The sequence below is a fragment of the Sturnira hondurensis genome, unplaced genomic scaffold (assembly GCF_014824575.4).
Source record: "Sturnira hondurensis isolate 20B ecotype Veracruz unplaced genomic scaffold, ASM1482457v3 Scaffold0006413, whole genome shotgun sequence".
In the NCBI taxonomy this organism is placed as follows: Eukaryota; Metazoa; Chordata; class Mammalia; order Chiroptera; family Phyllostomidae; genus Sturnira; species Sturnira hondurensis.
Genome location: NW_028079044.1, coordinates 761,706 through 776,433, shown reverse-complemented (window position 1 = coordinate 776,433; position 14,728 = coordinate 761,706). Strand labels below are relative to the sequence as shown.

The following is a 14,728-nucleotide window of genomic DNA, read 5'->3' as shown; positions in this document are numbered from 1 at the left end:
GTAAAAGATACATTTTTTACACTGTAACCCAGTTCACATCACATATGTAACTGACATAAAACAAAGCAATACTTCACTTTTTACGTGTAGTATGTTCTGAAATTGTCTTGTCTATTTTACTGTTTCATTTCATGGTTGGTTGGTTGGGAGTTCTCTGGGGGCACAGAGGAAGAGTTTCTGAACGGCAGCAGGGGTTATGCAAGGCTTCCTGAGAAAGTGACTTCTGCTGAGCCTTGAAGAACAGGTGGGCTAGACAGGTGTGGGGGAAAGCATGCCAAAAAAGGCAAAATAGTTCCTGTGAAGGCGCAAAGGCAAGAGACAGTGCGATCCAGAAAAACTGGAGCCAGAAGACTTCTGGGTACATGGAAGAAGGTGAGCGAGGAGAGGAAGCTAGGGGGAGGTGGGCCATGCTGAGCTCTGAGTGCCAGGCCACGGGCTGCCACGGAACAATTTAAAGCAAAATTCCTCAGATTTTCCTTTGTAAAATACCACTCTGGCCGCAGGATGTAGGCTGGGTTGGAAGTGAGCAAAGCTGGTGACAGACCAACCAGAAGAATACAGATAGTTTCTACACCATTTAGAAACTATCAGATAGTTTCTATACAGATAGTATTTGCTACACCATTTTTGTAGCAAAGAGGTCACATCCCTTCTGAAATTATTGGCCTTCAAAAACTGTAGTTCAGGGGCTTTTTATTCTAGCTGGTGAGAGAGACTGTCTCTAGGTATAAAAAAAAGCGGAGGTGGGGGACGGTGGATTATGCAGTTGTGGACCAGTATCAAAGTGTAATGGGAATGTAGTCACACAGGGTTTGTCTTGATTGGGATTAACTGATTCCTTCCATACCCCTAAAGCTCGAAACCTTGGATGCTACTGAGGATGCAGAGCCTGAAGCTGGGCCAGTGGGACGTTTGTGCAATCCCTGATCAGCCCTCTGCCCTGCAGCTGCTAAGTCTGGATAATGCTCACAGCTGCCTGGGCACAGGGCCCCAAAGACCTCCTTGCTATCTCTGATTAAAATTTCAGAAAAGACAGAGTAGACGGAATCCAATGCTATTATCTGAAGGACATAAACAACCACATTTCATGTTAACTGTAGATTGGTTCACACAGAATCTCTTAGTGTCAGATTAGAAACACCATCTCTCTTGCTTTCTCCCTCCCTCCCTCTCTCTCTCTCTCTCTCTCTCACTCTCTCACACACACACACACACAATTTGATCCAAATTTCAGGATGTGTAATTCTCACTCCAAATAACAAGCCGATTGATTTTTTAAAGTGAGTCCAGCAGGTCAAATAGTTCTGATATATTCTCCACTTTCCTGCTTCTGTGTAAAGTCATTCCTAAAAGGAACTGTCTTGTTAATATAGGGGATATATATTATCCTGGTTCGGATTGCCTCATTTCTCCTCTACTCCTTAGGCGACGGTGAGGTTCTCACAGCCTGCTCCCCTTCCTTCTATTTCTTCATCAGCCTTTTCTTTGTTCCTCCCATTGGTGTCATTTTAGGAATACAAGTATAGACCTGCTTTTAATTCCTTGGCATTTTCCCCCTTTCTATTGGCTAAAGGCTTAAAGGGAAAGATGAAACATATATTTCTGCACATAACTGAAAAAAGACAGAAAATTCACATAATGATGTCAGGTCCAGTATCTTCAAATCCCTACAAAAGAGGTTCCCGGTTACAATTCAAAGAGAGCGAGGAGAGTGGTGAGGAGCAAACCCTAATATACCATAAAGATGGCTTTTAATGAGCAGTGAAAAACCCGTGATTCAATACGACAAATTTAAGGTTTTTCCTCTCTAGAGCCTGCACAAACCACTTAACATTCAGAAGCTCTTTATCAAAGCTTGAAGCTCTCTAACGACAATTCAGAAACCTGTACTCTCTCCCCAGGAAGCATTTCAGTAAGGACAATGGCACAGAACGCCAAGTTGGTATAATAGGTAAAGAATTTGAACGAACAAAGCATAAACAGACATGATCAAATTTAGTTTAAAGACCAAAAGCTCAACTGCTTTTTTTCCCCTCCTCTTCTCTTTCAGGCAGAATTTTTTATTTTCCATTTTTGAAAACTTTCCCAAACAATGTGAAAGCACAGCATGGAAACCGAACAATAAAACGCTGTAAGTATTTGCATGCAAAGAATCTCAGGGTGCCCTATCTCATTCTGTGTGCACCTTATTATTATCAGTGGCAACAATTTTCTTTCTTTTCTTGGTTGGGGGGAGAGTGTTTGCAAAGCATTTTTAATAGCTTTAAAGTCAGAACTTTTCTTTGCAAGTGGCATCCAGTTGATCAGGTATCTCATTCAACTTGTTAAAGAAAAAAAAAACCTTTCAAAGTACTTACATGTTCATTCTACTATTACACTGAATTCTCCTCAGAAATTCAAGTTACACTTGCAAGTATTTTAATGTCATTGAGGGCTTCTTTGAATGATAATTGCATTTGTATGAATTTTCACTAGTCATATTGTCAACATCCCACAAAGATTAACTGATGGCAACACAGCTTCTAGAAGAGTCACTTCCTTTAAAGAGACTTAGGCCACCTTGACCACTCTGTTCTGGAGCTTGCAATTACTCAGCCTTAATGCTATCACTAATATACACCGGATGGGAATTGTGATACCATTCTACTGACTGATATTTTTAACATTTTTCCTGGCTGCCTCAGCATCTCATGTACCTTCAAATGTAAAAAAAAAAAAAAAAAAGCGTGCCTCAAACAATAACTCGTGTCCCCATGTCCCACTTACTGTGATTTAGAAATTTTATCATTTCCCCCATGTGTCCTTCAGGCTACAAAACCAGATGCCTTTCTAAGAAATCCTGCCAATCTCCATTCCCTCTTTTCTTCTTTTCCCCCTATGGATCCACAAGTTACGCAAAGGCAGCTGGGTAGTGTGATGGAAGGACCCTGGGCTCCCTGTCTCCTCAAAGTTGGACAGGAATCCTTGGCAGAAATGTTCCTGTAATGCTGGGTATTCCTGGACAAGAATTACCTTTTCTGAGCCTTTTTTCCCTCATCTCTAAGGGACAGCAGAAATATTATTTGGCTTTCAGAACTATGAGAGCTGTTGCTGAAAAAAAATACTATATCCTGGATCCTTCTTTTCTTTTTAATCAGGTTGGTCCCCATCTGGCCTCCGGTGTCCCTTTTCCTTGCCCTTCCCCCTCCTCCATCAGTCCTCCCACCAGTCTCCTTCCACATCACTCCTTCGCAGTTGTATGGCTTTTTACCTCAACAGAACGCCACTTCAGGGTCCAATCCATGGTAGCACCAAGGGGTGGTTTGGGGGATGGGGAGACTTTAGCTCCCTCTCAATAACCCTCATTAGCCCCCACTGCAAGCCTTCCCGAATGAGTGTAAAATCTTCAAGTATGCTAACACTGCTTTAAAGCAAATCCCCTAATCTCTAGCATCCCCAAAACTACCTAAAATATATAATTTAACTTAAAAAGTGTGCTTCCTACAAAATCATTCTTATGATAAGTCCCCTCCCACCCCTTCCCACCAGATTGCTCTTCCTGAGTCTCTAGAACTTAGACATTCTAGCTAGAGCCAGCCAGTAAGCCCTCCCTGCTCTCCCCAAGATACCGTGGTATTCTCACTGCAAGGGCTGGCCCCATTGTTTCCCTAAAATTCTGTCTAGTCTTTTCTCCTTTCTTTGTTCATAGTGACTGGAGCAGTGGTGCCACTGCTTCTCCTTCCTCTGACTCAATATTGTTAAGCCTCTGTGAGTCCATTCACATTCCCTGCCTAAGGCTTCAGTACTAACCACAGCTCCGGGCTGGGTTTTGTCAGTAAGCATGCTGCTGCCCTCAGGAGCCATCCCAGGACACAAACGTAAGTAGCAGCAGATGGGTATTTGGCCTGAAGATAAATCACCAAGGATAAAATTGCTACATATATACCCAGTGATGCAAAAAGAAAAGACAGGGCAAAGGACCAGGGGAATGGGAGAAAGGATTTGCCTGACCTCTTATTGATACTAAATTTATTCAGAAATCCTGGCAGAAGTTTTAGAACTTTGAATTAGTGCTTCTAGAAGCTGAAGTAGTTTCGATAGGGGGAAAGGAGTAAGGAAAATTAAGGCAGCAACAGGTGGAAATTTTCACTTGATTTAATAAAGGCTTTATTTTGTAGGAATCATCCAGGAAGCTTGCTTAAAATGCAGATGCCTGGGCTCCATCCCTAGAAAGTTTGTCTCCGGATTTGAAGTAAAGCCAGGAATCTGTATTTTGCAAACACCCTGGTGATTCTGATAGGAATGGTCCATGCTTTGACAAACTCTGGTGAGGAGATGGTGAACAGAGGAAAGGCCCCTGGACTGTGGGTATGAGGACCTCTCAATGCCACTAGCACCTAATCCCGAGGGATTTTAGACAAGCCACTCACCTGCTTTAATTCTGGTTTCCTTACCAATAAAATGAAGGGTTCAATGAGATGGTCTTAAAGGCCTTTCTAATGTGAAGAAATAACCTATTTTCTTCCATTGTGTAGAACCACTCTCTCTCTTTAAAGATTAAAAATAGATAATTAGATGGATGTGCATGAAGTGAGGGCCAACAAATGTGCTCCTTATGTTTAATAACAGAACGGGTGAGGTTCCGCTGCCGTCTTCCGTGCATAGCAGCAGTCCCTCCACCATTCCAAATCGGTTTCTAAGACTCCCAGCACCTTTTGAAATCCTGGGTCATGGATTTCGTTTCTTTTTTTTTAAATCTGTGTTCTTTCCCTTCAGTCACTGTATTGCTCAAATACATCATTCCATCCACTCACTAAATTAAGTAAATACTTCCTTATATAGAACATGGGAAGCTAAAGCTGTGAAAGTAGAGAAAAATACTCTTTGAATGTGTGAGGAACCGTCAGGTAAAACACATAATTGTAATGATCCCAACAAAAAAAATTATGCCCAATAATCTCTAGCAGCCAAGATTATAGTAGCAGATTGTGGGCAAAGAGAAAATCTGTTGAGCCTACATGCATCATACTGTATGCAGTGACTGTCCTTGTGTCCTCGCAATTCCTCTCAGAGCCAGGATCACTCAGCTTTGTTCATTCCACAAACATTTATTGAATGGATATTCTGAGCCAAAACTGTGTGAGGCACTGAGGTTTCAGAAATAAATAAAATCTAGTCCCCTGCCTTCAAGAAGCTACATGTGTTAAGAAGCTAATGTTAAGAAGCTACATGTTTCAAGAAGCTAATAAATATTAAAGGTGGATATGTATCATATGCAACATAATGACAATACGGTTTAACAATTACAGTGGTACCTAAGCACAACCATAGCAGAGAGAAGGGGTAATAAACTACTTGAAGGTGTAAAATCAAGAAAGAGAAGCTTCTCTTTAAGGATAAGGAGGAATTCATCTGAAAGATGAGAGGAAGGGAAGGAGAAACAGCACATAGGATGAAACAGTAGAGTTCTACTGTTTCATAACTTATTCTGAGAGACACTCGTCCCTTTATGTAACCAAAAGGACAGTTAGTTGCACAGGGCATTTGCAAGATAATTACAAGAATCCCTAATATTCACTGAGCACTTAATATGTCAGGATTTATTCTAAACATTCTACATGTGTTAATGCATTTGATCCTTAGCAGAACCCTAGCCAGGAAGATAGGATTATTATCCTTACGTGACAAATGAAGAATGTGAGGCACAGAGATGTAATTAAGGAAGGCTATTCCAGGAGGAATGTACAGATGGACTGGGATGGCAAAATGAGGAAAGACGCCAGGAAAAAAACACATGTGATTGTCCCTTAAGAGATGAACACCTGACCTCAAACAGTAGCAAGGGGGCTGGGAGGAAGGGCGTGACAGAGGTGGGACTGTTTCTTTACTCGGGATAGAGTCCCTCTTCAATCCACTCCCTGAATTTCCTTTGCACACCCACTAAGAAGTATCTGTTTTCACAATTTCTTCCTACTGTCCATGACTACATTCTTCCTCTGCGTCTAGGGCTCTAGCCATCCACTCCTTGGTTTCTGTTTCTCTCTGGGCTATTCAGTTAGCAGGGACCAAGGTGCAAGCCAGTGCACCACTAGCTGACTACATCCAACAGTGTGAGCCTTCCAACCCCATTTGTGTTCTACCACAAACGGCTTCACAGCAGTTTGGGTGGCAACTGAAAGAGATAAATAACTAAGAAAATGCCAAGAAAGGCTTCTCTTTGATTTAGCAAGTATACTTTGTCATCTCTAAATTTGTTTCCCAAAGAAAATCATCCTCTGTTAGCAGTTTCATTAAGTCTTTGCATCAGTGTATACAATCTATATATTTAAAAAGTCTGAATGCTTTTTTATTCCCTTCTTAAACTCCGACATCAATTCAGAGTTCTCGGGTAACTTAACAAATAAATATAGGACAGACTATTGTGGCTTTGTTTCCTTTTGTTTCTTAGGCTTTAAGAAAACACTAAGGATGACTGTTAAATTCTGTTTTAAAAATCAGAATCATAGAAAATCCCTTAAGTTTATATTGAGCCTAAATATTCTTCTTACAGTTATTCTGCCATCTTTGCTGAGAGTGAACTGAGAGGCTGGGATTATGACCATGATATCTGCTCACCCAAGACAGTCCGATGTTCTCCTGAACCAGATGCTTTTAATCCCTGTGAAGATATTATGGGCTATGACTTCCTTAGGGTCTTGATTTGGCTGATTAATATCCTAGCCATCATGGGAAACATGACTGTCCTCTCTGTTCTCCTGACCAGTCGTTATAAACTGACAGTGCCCCGTTTTCTCATGTGCAATCTCTCCTTTGCAGACTTTTGCATGGGGCTCTATCTGCTGCTCATTGCCTCAGTTGATTTCCAAACCAAAGGCCAGTACTATAACCATGCCATAGACTGGCAGACAGGAAGTGGGTGCAGCGCTGCTGGCTTCTTCACTGTATTTTCAAGTGAACTTTCTGTCTACACCCTCACGGTCATCACACTAGAAAGATGGCACACCATCACCTATGCTGTGCAGCTGGACCACAAGCTACGATTAAGACACGCCATTCTGATGATGCTTGGAGGATGGCTCTTTGCTACTCTAATTGCCATGTTGCCCCTGGTGGGTGTGAGCAATTACAGGAAGGTTAGCATCTGCCTCCCCATGGATGTGGAAACCACTCTCTCCCAAGTGTACATATTAGCCATTCTGATACTCAATGTGGTGGCCTTCGTCATCATTTGTGCTTGCTATATTAAAATTTACTTTGCCGTTCAAAACCCAGAGCTGATGGCTACCAACAAAGATACAAAGATTGCTAAGAAAATGGCAGTTCTTGTCTTCACCGATTTCACCTGCATGGCACCTATCTCTTTTTTTGCTATCTCAGCTGCCTTCAAAGTACCCCTTATCACAGTAACCAACTCTAAAGTTTTACTGGTTCTTTTTTATCCTGTCAATTCTTGCGCCAATCCATTTCTGTACGCAATTTTCACAAAGGCATTCCGGAGGGATTTCTTTCTGTTGCTGAGCAAATTTGGCTGCTGTAAACATCGGGCTGAACTTCATAGAAAAAAGGATTTTTTAGCCTATACCTCCAACTGCAAAAATGGCTTCACTGAATCAAATAAGCCTTCCCAGTCCACTCTGAAGCTGACCACACTGCACTGTCAATATACAGTTGATGAAACTTGTTGTAAAGAGTGTTAACTGTTCCATCAGTAACCACATCATTGAACTCTATACCTAAATGTGTAAAGCATTATTTGTACCACTTTTAACAAAGAGTTGGCTTTAGGAAGTTATTTATTCTTAGGAATATTAGGCAAAGAAAGACTTAGACATAGTTCAAAGTATAGTCCATGACCATTACCAGTCCACAAACTACTTGTCATTGGTATATGATATATGATACAGAAAATAAGAGTGTTAGAAACTTTTGTAGTAATTTTGACAGGGTAATTTAATGTCTGTTGACTCTATTCCAGTATTAAAAAATAGGTGGCATTTTACGTCTTTGATTTTTTTCTCATTTCACCTTTGTAGCAAGTTTTTATTGCATTTTACAAAAATATTAGGCTGTAACAAATTTGGAATTTAAAATAACTCATCCTGGTTGAGGTGTCTTCTGCCTTCCTCTGCTTGGGAGGAAAACTTATTTAGAAAGTTACAGAGAACTTCCGGCCAAGATGGAGGCATAGGTAGAAACACTATGCCTCCTTACACAACCAAGTTTAAAAACAACAAAGTTTTAGTAACAAAAACACAACCAAACCACAGAAAATTGAACTGTACCCGATGTCTGACAACAACGAACCATTCCGCCAGATCAATAAACCAGGTGAAGGAGCGAGCAGTGAAATGGACCACACAGGCCCCAGCAGCAGGAAGCAGCAGAGGGGACCACCACTGCCCCTCTTTGACCCCGCCCCACATACAGCATCACAACCCAGAGATCTGGGTGGCCCCGCCCTGGTGAACACCTAAGGCTCTGCCCCTCATACATCACAGGTAGGAACAGACCAAAATATGGCTCAAGAAGAACTCAAAGCCCCAGAGCCAATAACTCTAAGTGACCAGGAAATAGCCAACCTATCAGATGCACAGTTCAAAACACTGGTGATCAGGATACTCACAGAATTGGTTGATTTTAGTCACAAATTAGAGGAACAAATGAAGGCTAAACTAATTGAAACGAAGGGAAATGTACAGGAAACCAATAGTGATGGAAAGGAAACTGGGACTCAAATCAAGGGAGTGGACCAGAAGGAAGAACGAAACATCCAATCAGAAAGGAATGAAGAAATGAGAATTCAAAAAAATGAGGAGAGGCTTAGGAACCTCCAGGACATCTTTAAATGTTCCAATACCCAAAGTAAAGGGGTACCAGAAGGGGAAGAGGAACAGCCATGAGTGGAAAACGTATTTGAACAAATAATAAAGGAGAACTTCCCCAATCTGGCAAAGGAAATAGACTTCCAGGAAATCCAGGAAGCTCAGAGAGTCCCAAAGAACTTGGACCCAAGGAGGAACACACCAAGGCACATCATAATTACATTAGCCAAGATTAAAATGGAGAGAATCCTAGAAGCAGCAGGAGATAAGGGGACAGTCACCTACAAAGGAGCTCCCATCAGACTGTCAGCTGATTTCTCAAGAGACCTTCCAGGAAAGAAAGGGCTGGAAAGAAGTATTCCAAGTCATGAAATCCAAAAACCTACATCTAAGATTACTCTATCCAGCAAAGTTTTCATTTAGAATGAAAGTGCAGATAAAGTGCTTCTCAGATAAGGTCAAATTCAAGGAGTTCATCATCACCACGCCCTTATTATATGAAATGTTAAAGGGACTTATCTAAGAAAAGAGATAAAAAATGTGGACAGTGAAAGGACAGCAAACTCACAGTTACTAACAACCACACCTAAAACAAAAGCTAACTAAGCAAACACCTAGAACAGGAACAGAACCACAGAAATGGAGATCACATGGAGGGTTAGCAACAGGGAGTGGGAGGAGAAGGGGGGAGAAGGTACAGAGAACGGGTAGCATAGAAGGTAGGTAGAAAATATATAGGGGGGAGGGCAAGAATAGTATGGGAAATATGGAATCTAAAGAACTTGTGACACGTAGTCATAAACTAAAGGGGGGAATGGTGGGAGGGGGTATGCAGGGAGGAGGGGAATGAAGGGGGGAAATAGGACAACTGTAATGGCATAATCAATAAAATGTATTTAAAATAAATAAATAAAAATAAAATAAAATTATTCATCCTTTTCTTCAGATAGCTTGAGAAACATACTCTAGAGATGTACTGTTCCATCTGGTAGCCACTAGCCACATGTAGCTAAATTTAAATTAAATTAAATTATAAATGTAGTTCCTCAGTTGCACCAGCCAGATTTCAAATGCTCAGCAGCCTCACGTGCCCAGTGGTTACTGTATTGGACAATACAGATACAGAACATTTTCAGCATCAGACAAAGTTCTTTTGGATAGTGCTGTTACAGAGACTTTCATCCATCCCCTGCCTAGGTTCTATTATTTAACATTTAATGTAAGTTAAGAATCTAAAGGCACTTTTCAGCCTATTTTCTTGATTCAGTGTTTAGCTTCTCAAGACCAATGAAATAATAAATAGAATGGAGACTTCTTATGGGTAGGAACTGATCTCACTATTGTTTTCCTGTCTCTTAAAGTTCAGGATCCTGGCAATGGTATGCAATAAATGTGCAGAATCACACTGAAGTTACAAAATCTGTAAGGACAAAAATGTTTTTTTTCCTTTCGAGGGTCCCGTCTTTTTATTTAACTAAGTAAAAGGAAATACTTAAATATTTAAAAATACTTAACTTTCATCCTTTCTGCCCTTTGAAGGATGGTAAAGAAATATACTTGTATATCCAATATTGGCTAGAATATATTTTAATCTATCAGAATTAATTCATATAGGACAAAGAAATTGTGTTTTTAATTGCAGTATTTTTGTATGTTCCTCTAACTTTTAAAAATAAATTTTATGGAAAGCTTATCATATGCTATGCTAAACAATAAGTATTTTATATATGTTAACTCATTTAATTTTCATAAAACCGTATGATGCATATATCATTATTCACATTTTGTAGTACAGAAAACCTATTACAATTTCCCCAAGTTCTCAAAACTAATAAAATATTCAACTAATAAAATCCAAACTTAGAATTCTGATTCAGAACCCCAGCTTCCCTATCAGCAAATCACAGTCATTCGAAGGCTTATTTCATGGGTTCAAAGTTCTATAAATTGTCCCCAAAATTTTATTGTGAATATTTTCAAACATACAGAAAAGTTGAAAGAATTATATACTACACACCCATATATTAAAGTCAACATTTTACTATATTGGTGTCATTACCAATTATATAATTATCTATCCATTATTTATCTATCCATTGTTTCTGGTGCATTTTAAAGTTAAGTTGCAGATATTAGTACCTGTCATTTCTAAACCCTTCAGTATGGTCATCATTAACCAAGGTTTGACATTGGTTTACATTTTCAGGTTAAATTTCTATATGGTAAAATGGACACATCCTAAGCATACCATTTAATGAGTTTTGAGAAATGAATACACCCATGTGACCCAAAACTTCTATGAGAATAAAAAACACTATTTCCCTCACAAAGTTCCCTCATGCCCCTCCCTAGTTAATAATAATGTTACCTCCCCAGAGGTAACAATAATTCTGATTTTCCCCCCATAAATTAGTTTCATCTATTGTAGAACTTCATATAAATGGAATCATACAGTATATACTGTTTTGTATAAGACTTCTTTAACTTAGCACAATGTTTTTGCTATTCATCCATGTTATTGCCTGAATCAGTAGTTCACTCATTTTCATTGCTGAGTAGGATTCCATTATACAAATATAACACTGTTTTCCATTCTCTGATTAACTTTTCCTTGACATTTTATTAAATGTACAGTCATAACTACTCTCTACACATTTAGCCTGCTTTCAATCTTTATGCCATTGTGCAGTGATCCTAAATAAGCTTATAAAAGATTACAAACTTTACAAATATCACTTCTCTGTAATATGCTTTTCACATTTCTGATATTTTTACTCCATAACTAGTTACATTTCTTTTTTCAGATGCAGTCCTTTCTCTTGTAGGCTAGGGTTCTAGAACTTGTCTCAGTGATGTGAGAGAATACTAATTAGGCATGTTGGCATGTATACATACAATAAACTTTTTGATTCATACATAAATCCCAGAACCAAAACAACTGAGTAAACAAAAAGCAGAAATTAAAACAAAAGAAAAAAATAATACATATCATTGTGGAGACACTACTTAAATGACATACTTTTAAATATTGTTTCAGCCCAAGGAGATTGTACATACACTCTAAAAGTAACTTGTATGTCCTTTTCCATAAATACTAATCTTTATTTTCAACATTATAAGGTTTTTAAAAAGATTTTATTTATTTTTAGAGAGGAGGAAGGCAGGGAGAAAGAGAGGGGGAGAAACATCAATGTGTGGTTGCCTCTCACACACTCCCTGCTGGAGACCTGGCCCAAAACCCAGGCATGTGCCCTGACTGGGAATCTAACCAGTGACCCTGTGCTTCCCAGGCAGGCACCCAATCCACTGAGCCGTACCAGCCGGGGCTCAACATTATATGTCTTAACATATGGAGTTATAGTTTATTATCCCTCTCATTCTCATATCCTTTCATTCACCAAGACCTACCAGTATTCCTTTGAATTATATTCCACATCAGTTCTTTATTTTGCATTCCTACTGCCACACCCACATCTCAGGCCATTTCCCCTTACCTCTGGAATACTACTACAGCTCTCTCACTTTTACTCATATTCCTGCTTTCCCATGTCCACACACTTATACTTACCACCACCTTGATTAATCTGCCTAAAACTCTATTTTACCTTATTACACACCAGCCCAAAATGCTGAGTGGTTCATTGGTACCTATAAATAAAAGTTTTATCTCCTAGCCTAACATTCAAAGAACTTCAGAATCCACCCTCAATATGCTTACTTCATCTCCTCTTTTCCTACATGATACAAATTGTTCCACTTCCCTTCTGTAGCCCTGCCCTGTACATCTCCATTCCGGTGCCCATGCCACTCTCACCAGCTGGAATGCCTACCTGCTTACCTGTCCTCTTTCTGCATCCTTTAAGACCCCCACTAAAGTTTTATTTTCTTTATCAAGCTCTCCTTAATAACCCCCTCCAATATACTATGGCCAAGACACCTCCTTTACCTGAACTTAAAGTAGGTCATAAATAATATGTAACCCACAATGGCTTCTCCCTTTGGACTTCTTTTTCACTTGTCATCTATATTACCCATTTGTCTTTTGTACACTGGTGGGTATTATTAATTATCTTTACATGTATTATATATCTATTATTTCACCTATGTTGTAGATTTCTTTAGTGGCATACTCATCTCTTTTTTTTCTTCTACTATATCTACTCTAAAGCCTTACATGTGGTACGTAGTTAATATTTTTTTAGATGATTCACTTTTTTTAAAAAAAAAATATTTTATTGATTATACTATTACAATTGTTCTATTCCCCCCTTCATTCCCCTCCACCCGCACACTCCCTCCCTCACCATTCTCCCCTCCTTAGTTTATAACCACGTGTCTCAAGTTCTTTAGATTCTATATTCCCCCCACTATTCTCGCCCTCCCCCCTATTTTCTACCTACCATCTATGCTATTTTCTGTGCCTTCTCCCCCCTTCTTCCCCTCCCACCCCCCTGTTTCTAACCCTCCATGTGTTCTTCATTTCTATGGTTCCACTCCTGATCTAGCTGTCCTCTTGGTTTGCTTTTGTTTTAGGTGTGGTTGTTAATAACTGTGTGTTTGCTGTCCTTTCACTGTTAATATTTTTCATCTTCTTTATCTTATATAAGTCCCTTTAGCATTTCATATAATAAGGGCTTGGTGATGATGAACTCCTTGAACCTGACCTTATCTGAGAAGCACTTTATCTGCCCTTCCATTCTAAATCAAAGTTTTGCTGGATAAAGCAATCTTGTCTGTAGGTCTTTGGATTTCATGACTTGGAATACTTCTTTCCAGCCCCTTCTTGCCTGTAAGGTCTCTTTTGAGAAATCCGCTGACAGTCTGATGGGAACTCCTTTGTAGGTGACTGTCCCCTTATCCCTTGATGCTTCTAGGATTCTCTCCTTCATTTTGGTCTTGGCTAATGTAATTATGATGTGCCTTGGTGTGTTCCTTCTTGGGTCCAACTTCTTTGGCACTCTCTGAGCTTCCTGGATTTCCTGGAAGTCTATTTCCTTTGCCAGACTGGGGAAGTTCTCCTTTATTATTTGTTCAAAGAAGTTTTCCCCTCGTGGCTGTTTCTTTCCCCCTTCTGGTACCCCTATAATTCGGATGTTGGAACGTTTAAAGATGTCCTGGAGGTTCCTAAGCCTCTCCTCATTTTTTTGAATTCTCATTTTTTCATTCCTTTCTGGTGGAATGTTTTGTTCTTCCTTCTGGTCCATTCCATTGATTTGAGTCCCAGTTTCCTTTCCATCACTATTGGTTTCCTGTGCATCTCCCTTCATTTCAATTAGTTTAGCCTTCATATGTTCCTCTAATTTGTGACTATAATCTACCAGTTCTGTGAGCATCCTTATAAATAGTGTCTTGAATTGTGCTTCTGAGAGGCTGGCAATTTCTTGGTCGCTTAGAGTTATTGGCTCTGGGACTTTGAGTTCTTCTTGCACCATCTTTTGGGCTGTTGGTGCCTGTTACGATGCAGGATCAGAGCCCTAGGTGTTCACCAGACCAGGGCAACTCAGTCACTGGGTTGTGACGCTGTATGTGGGGGAGGGGTCAATGAGGAGCAATGGCGTCCTGTCTGCCATCTCCTGCCACGGCCCCCACAGGTGCGGCAGCTGCCACCGTCACCGGGCCCACGTGTTTCGTCCCACTGCACGCGAGTGTGCCACCGCCGTCAGCCCTCGCCCCCTGGGGCCTGCGTGGTCCATCTCACTGTGCGCGAATGTGCGACCTCGGTCAGTCTGCCCCGCACCCCAACTGGTTCCGGGGTGCCTGCGCGCCTAGGTCGGGGAATCTGTCCTGCCCGACCCAGCTCTGCTGCTGGCTCTGCCTCTCTTACTGTCCCCGTTGAATGGTTCGTAGTTGTCGAACCTCCGTATAATTCCATTTTCTGGTCTTTGGGTGTGTCCTAGTTCTCCAAACCTTTGTTGTGTTCAAACTTG

At 40.4% G+C, this 14,728-nt stretch overlaps 1 protein-coding gene across 1 annotated transcript in view; it reads left to right on the top strand.

Annotated features, from left to right (window-relative positions):
• Nucleotides 1–7,885, top strand: part of LHCGR (luteinizing hormone/choriogonadotropin receptor) — a 55,992-nt gene extending 48,107 nt beyond the window's left edge. Inside the window, exons 10-11 of the mRNA XM_037048999.1 lie at nucleotides 2,051–2,131; nucleotides 6,530–7,885. Of these exons, the coding sequence (XP_036904894.1) occupies nucleotides 2,051–2,131; nucleotides 6,530–7,676 (1,228 nt within the window). The 3' untranslated portion in view covers nucleotides 7,677–7,885. The remainder of the gene's footprint in view (nucleotides 1–2,050; nucleotides 2,132–6,529) is intronic.
• The last annotated feature ends 6,843 nt before the right edge of the window (nucleotides 7,886–14,728 follow it).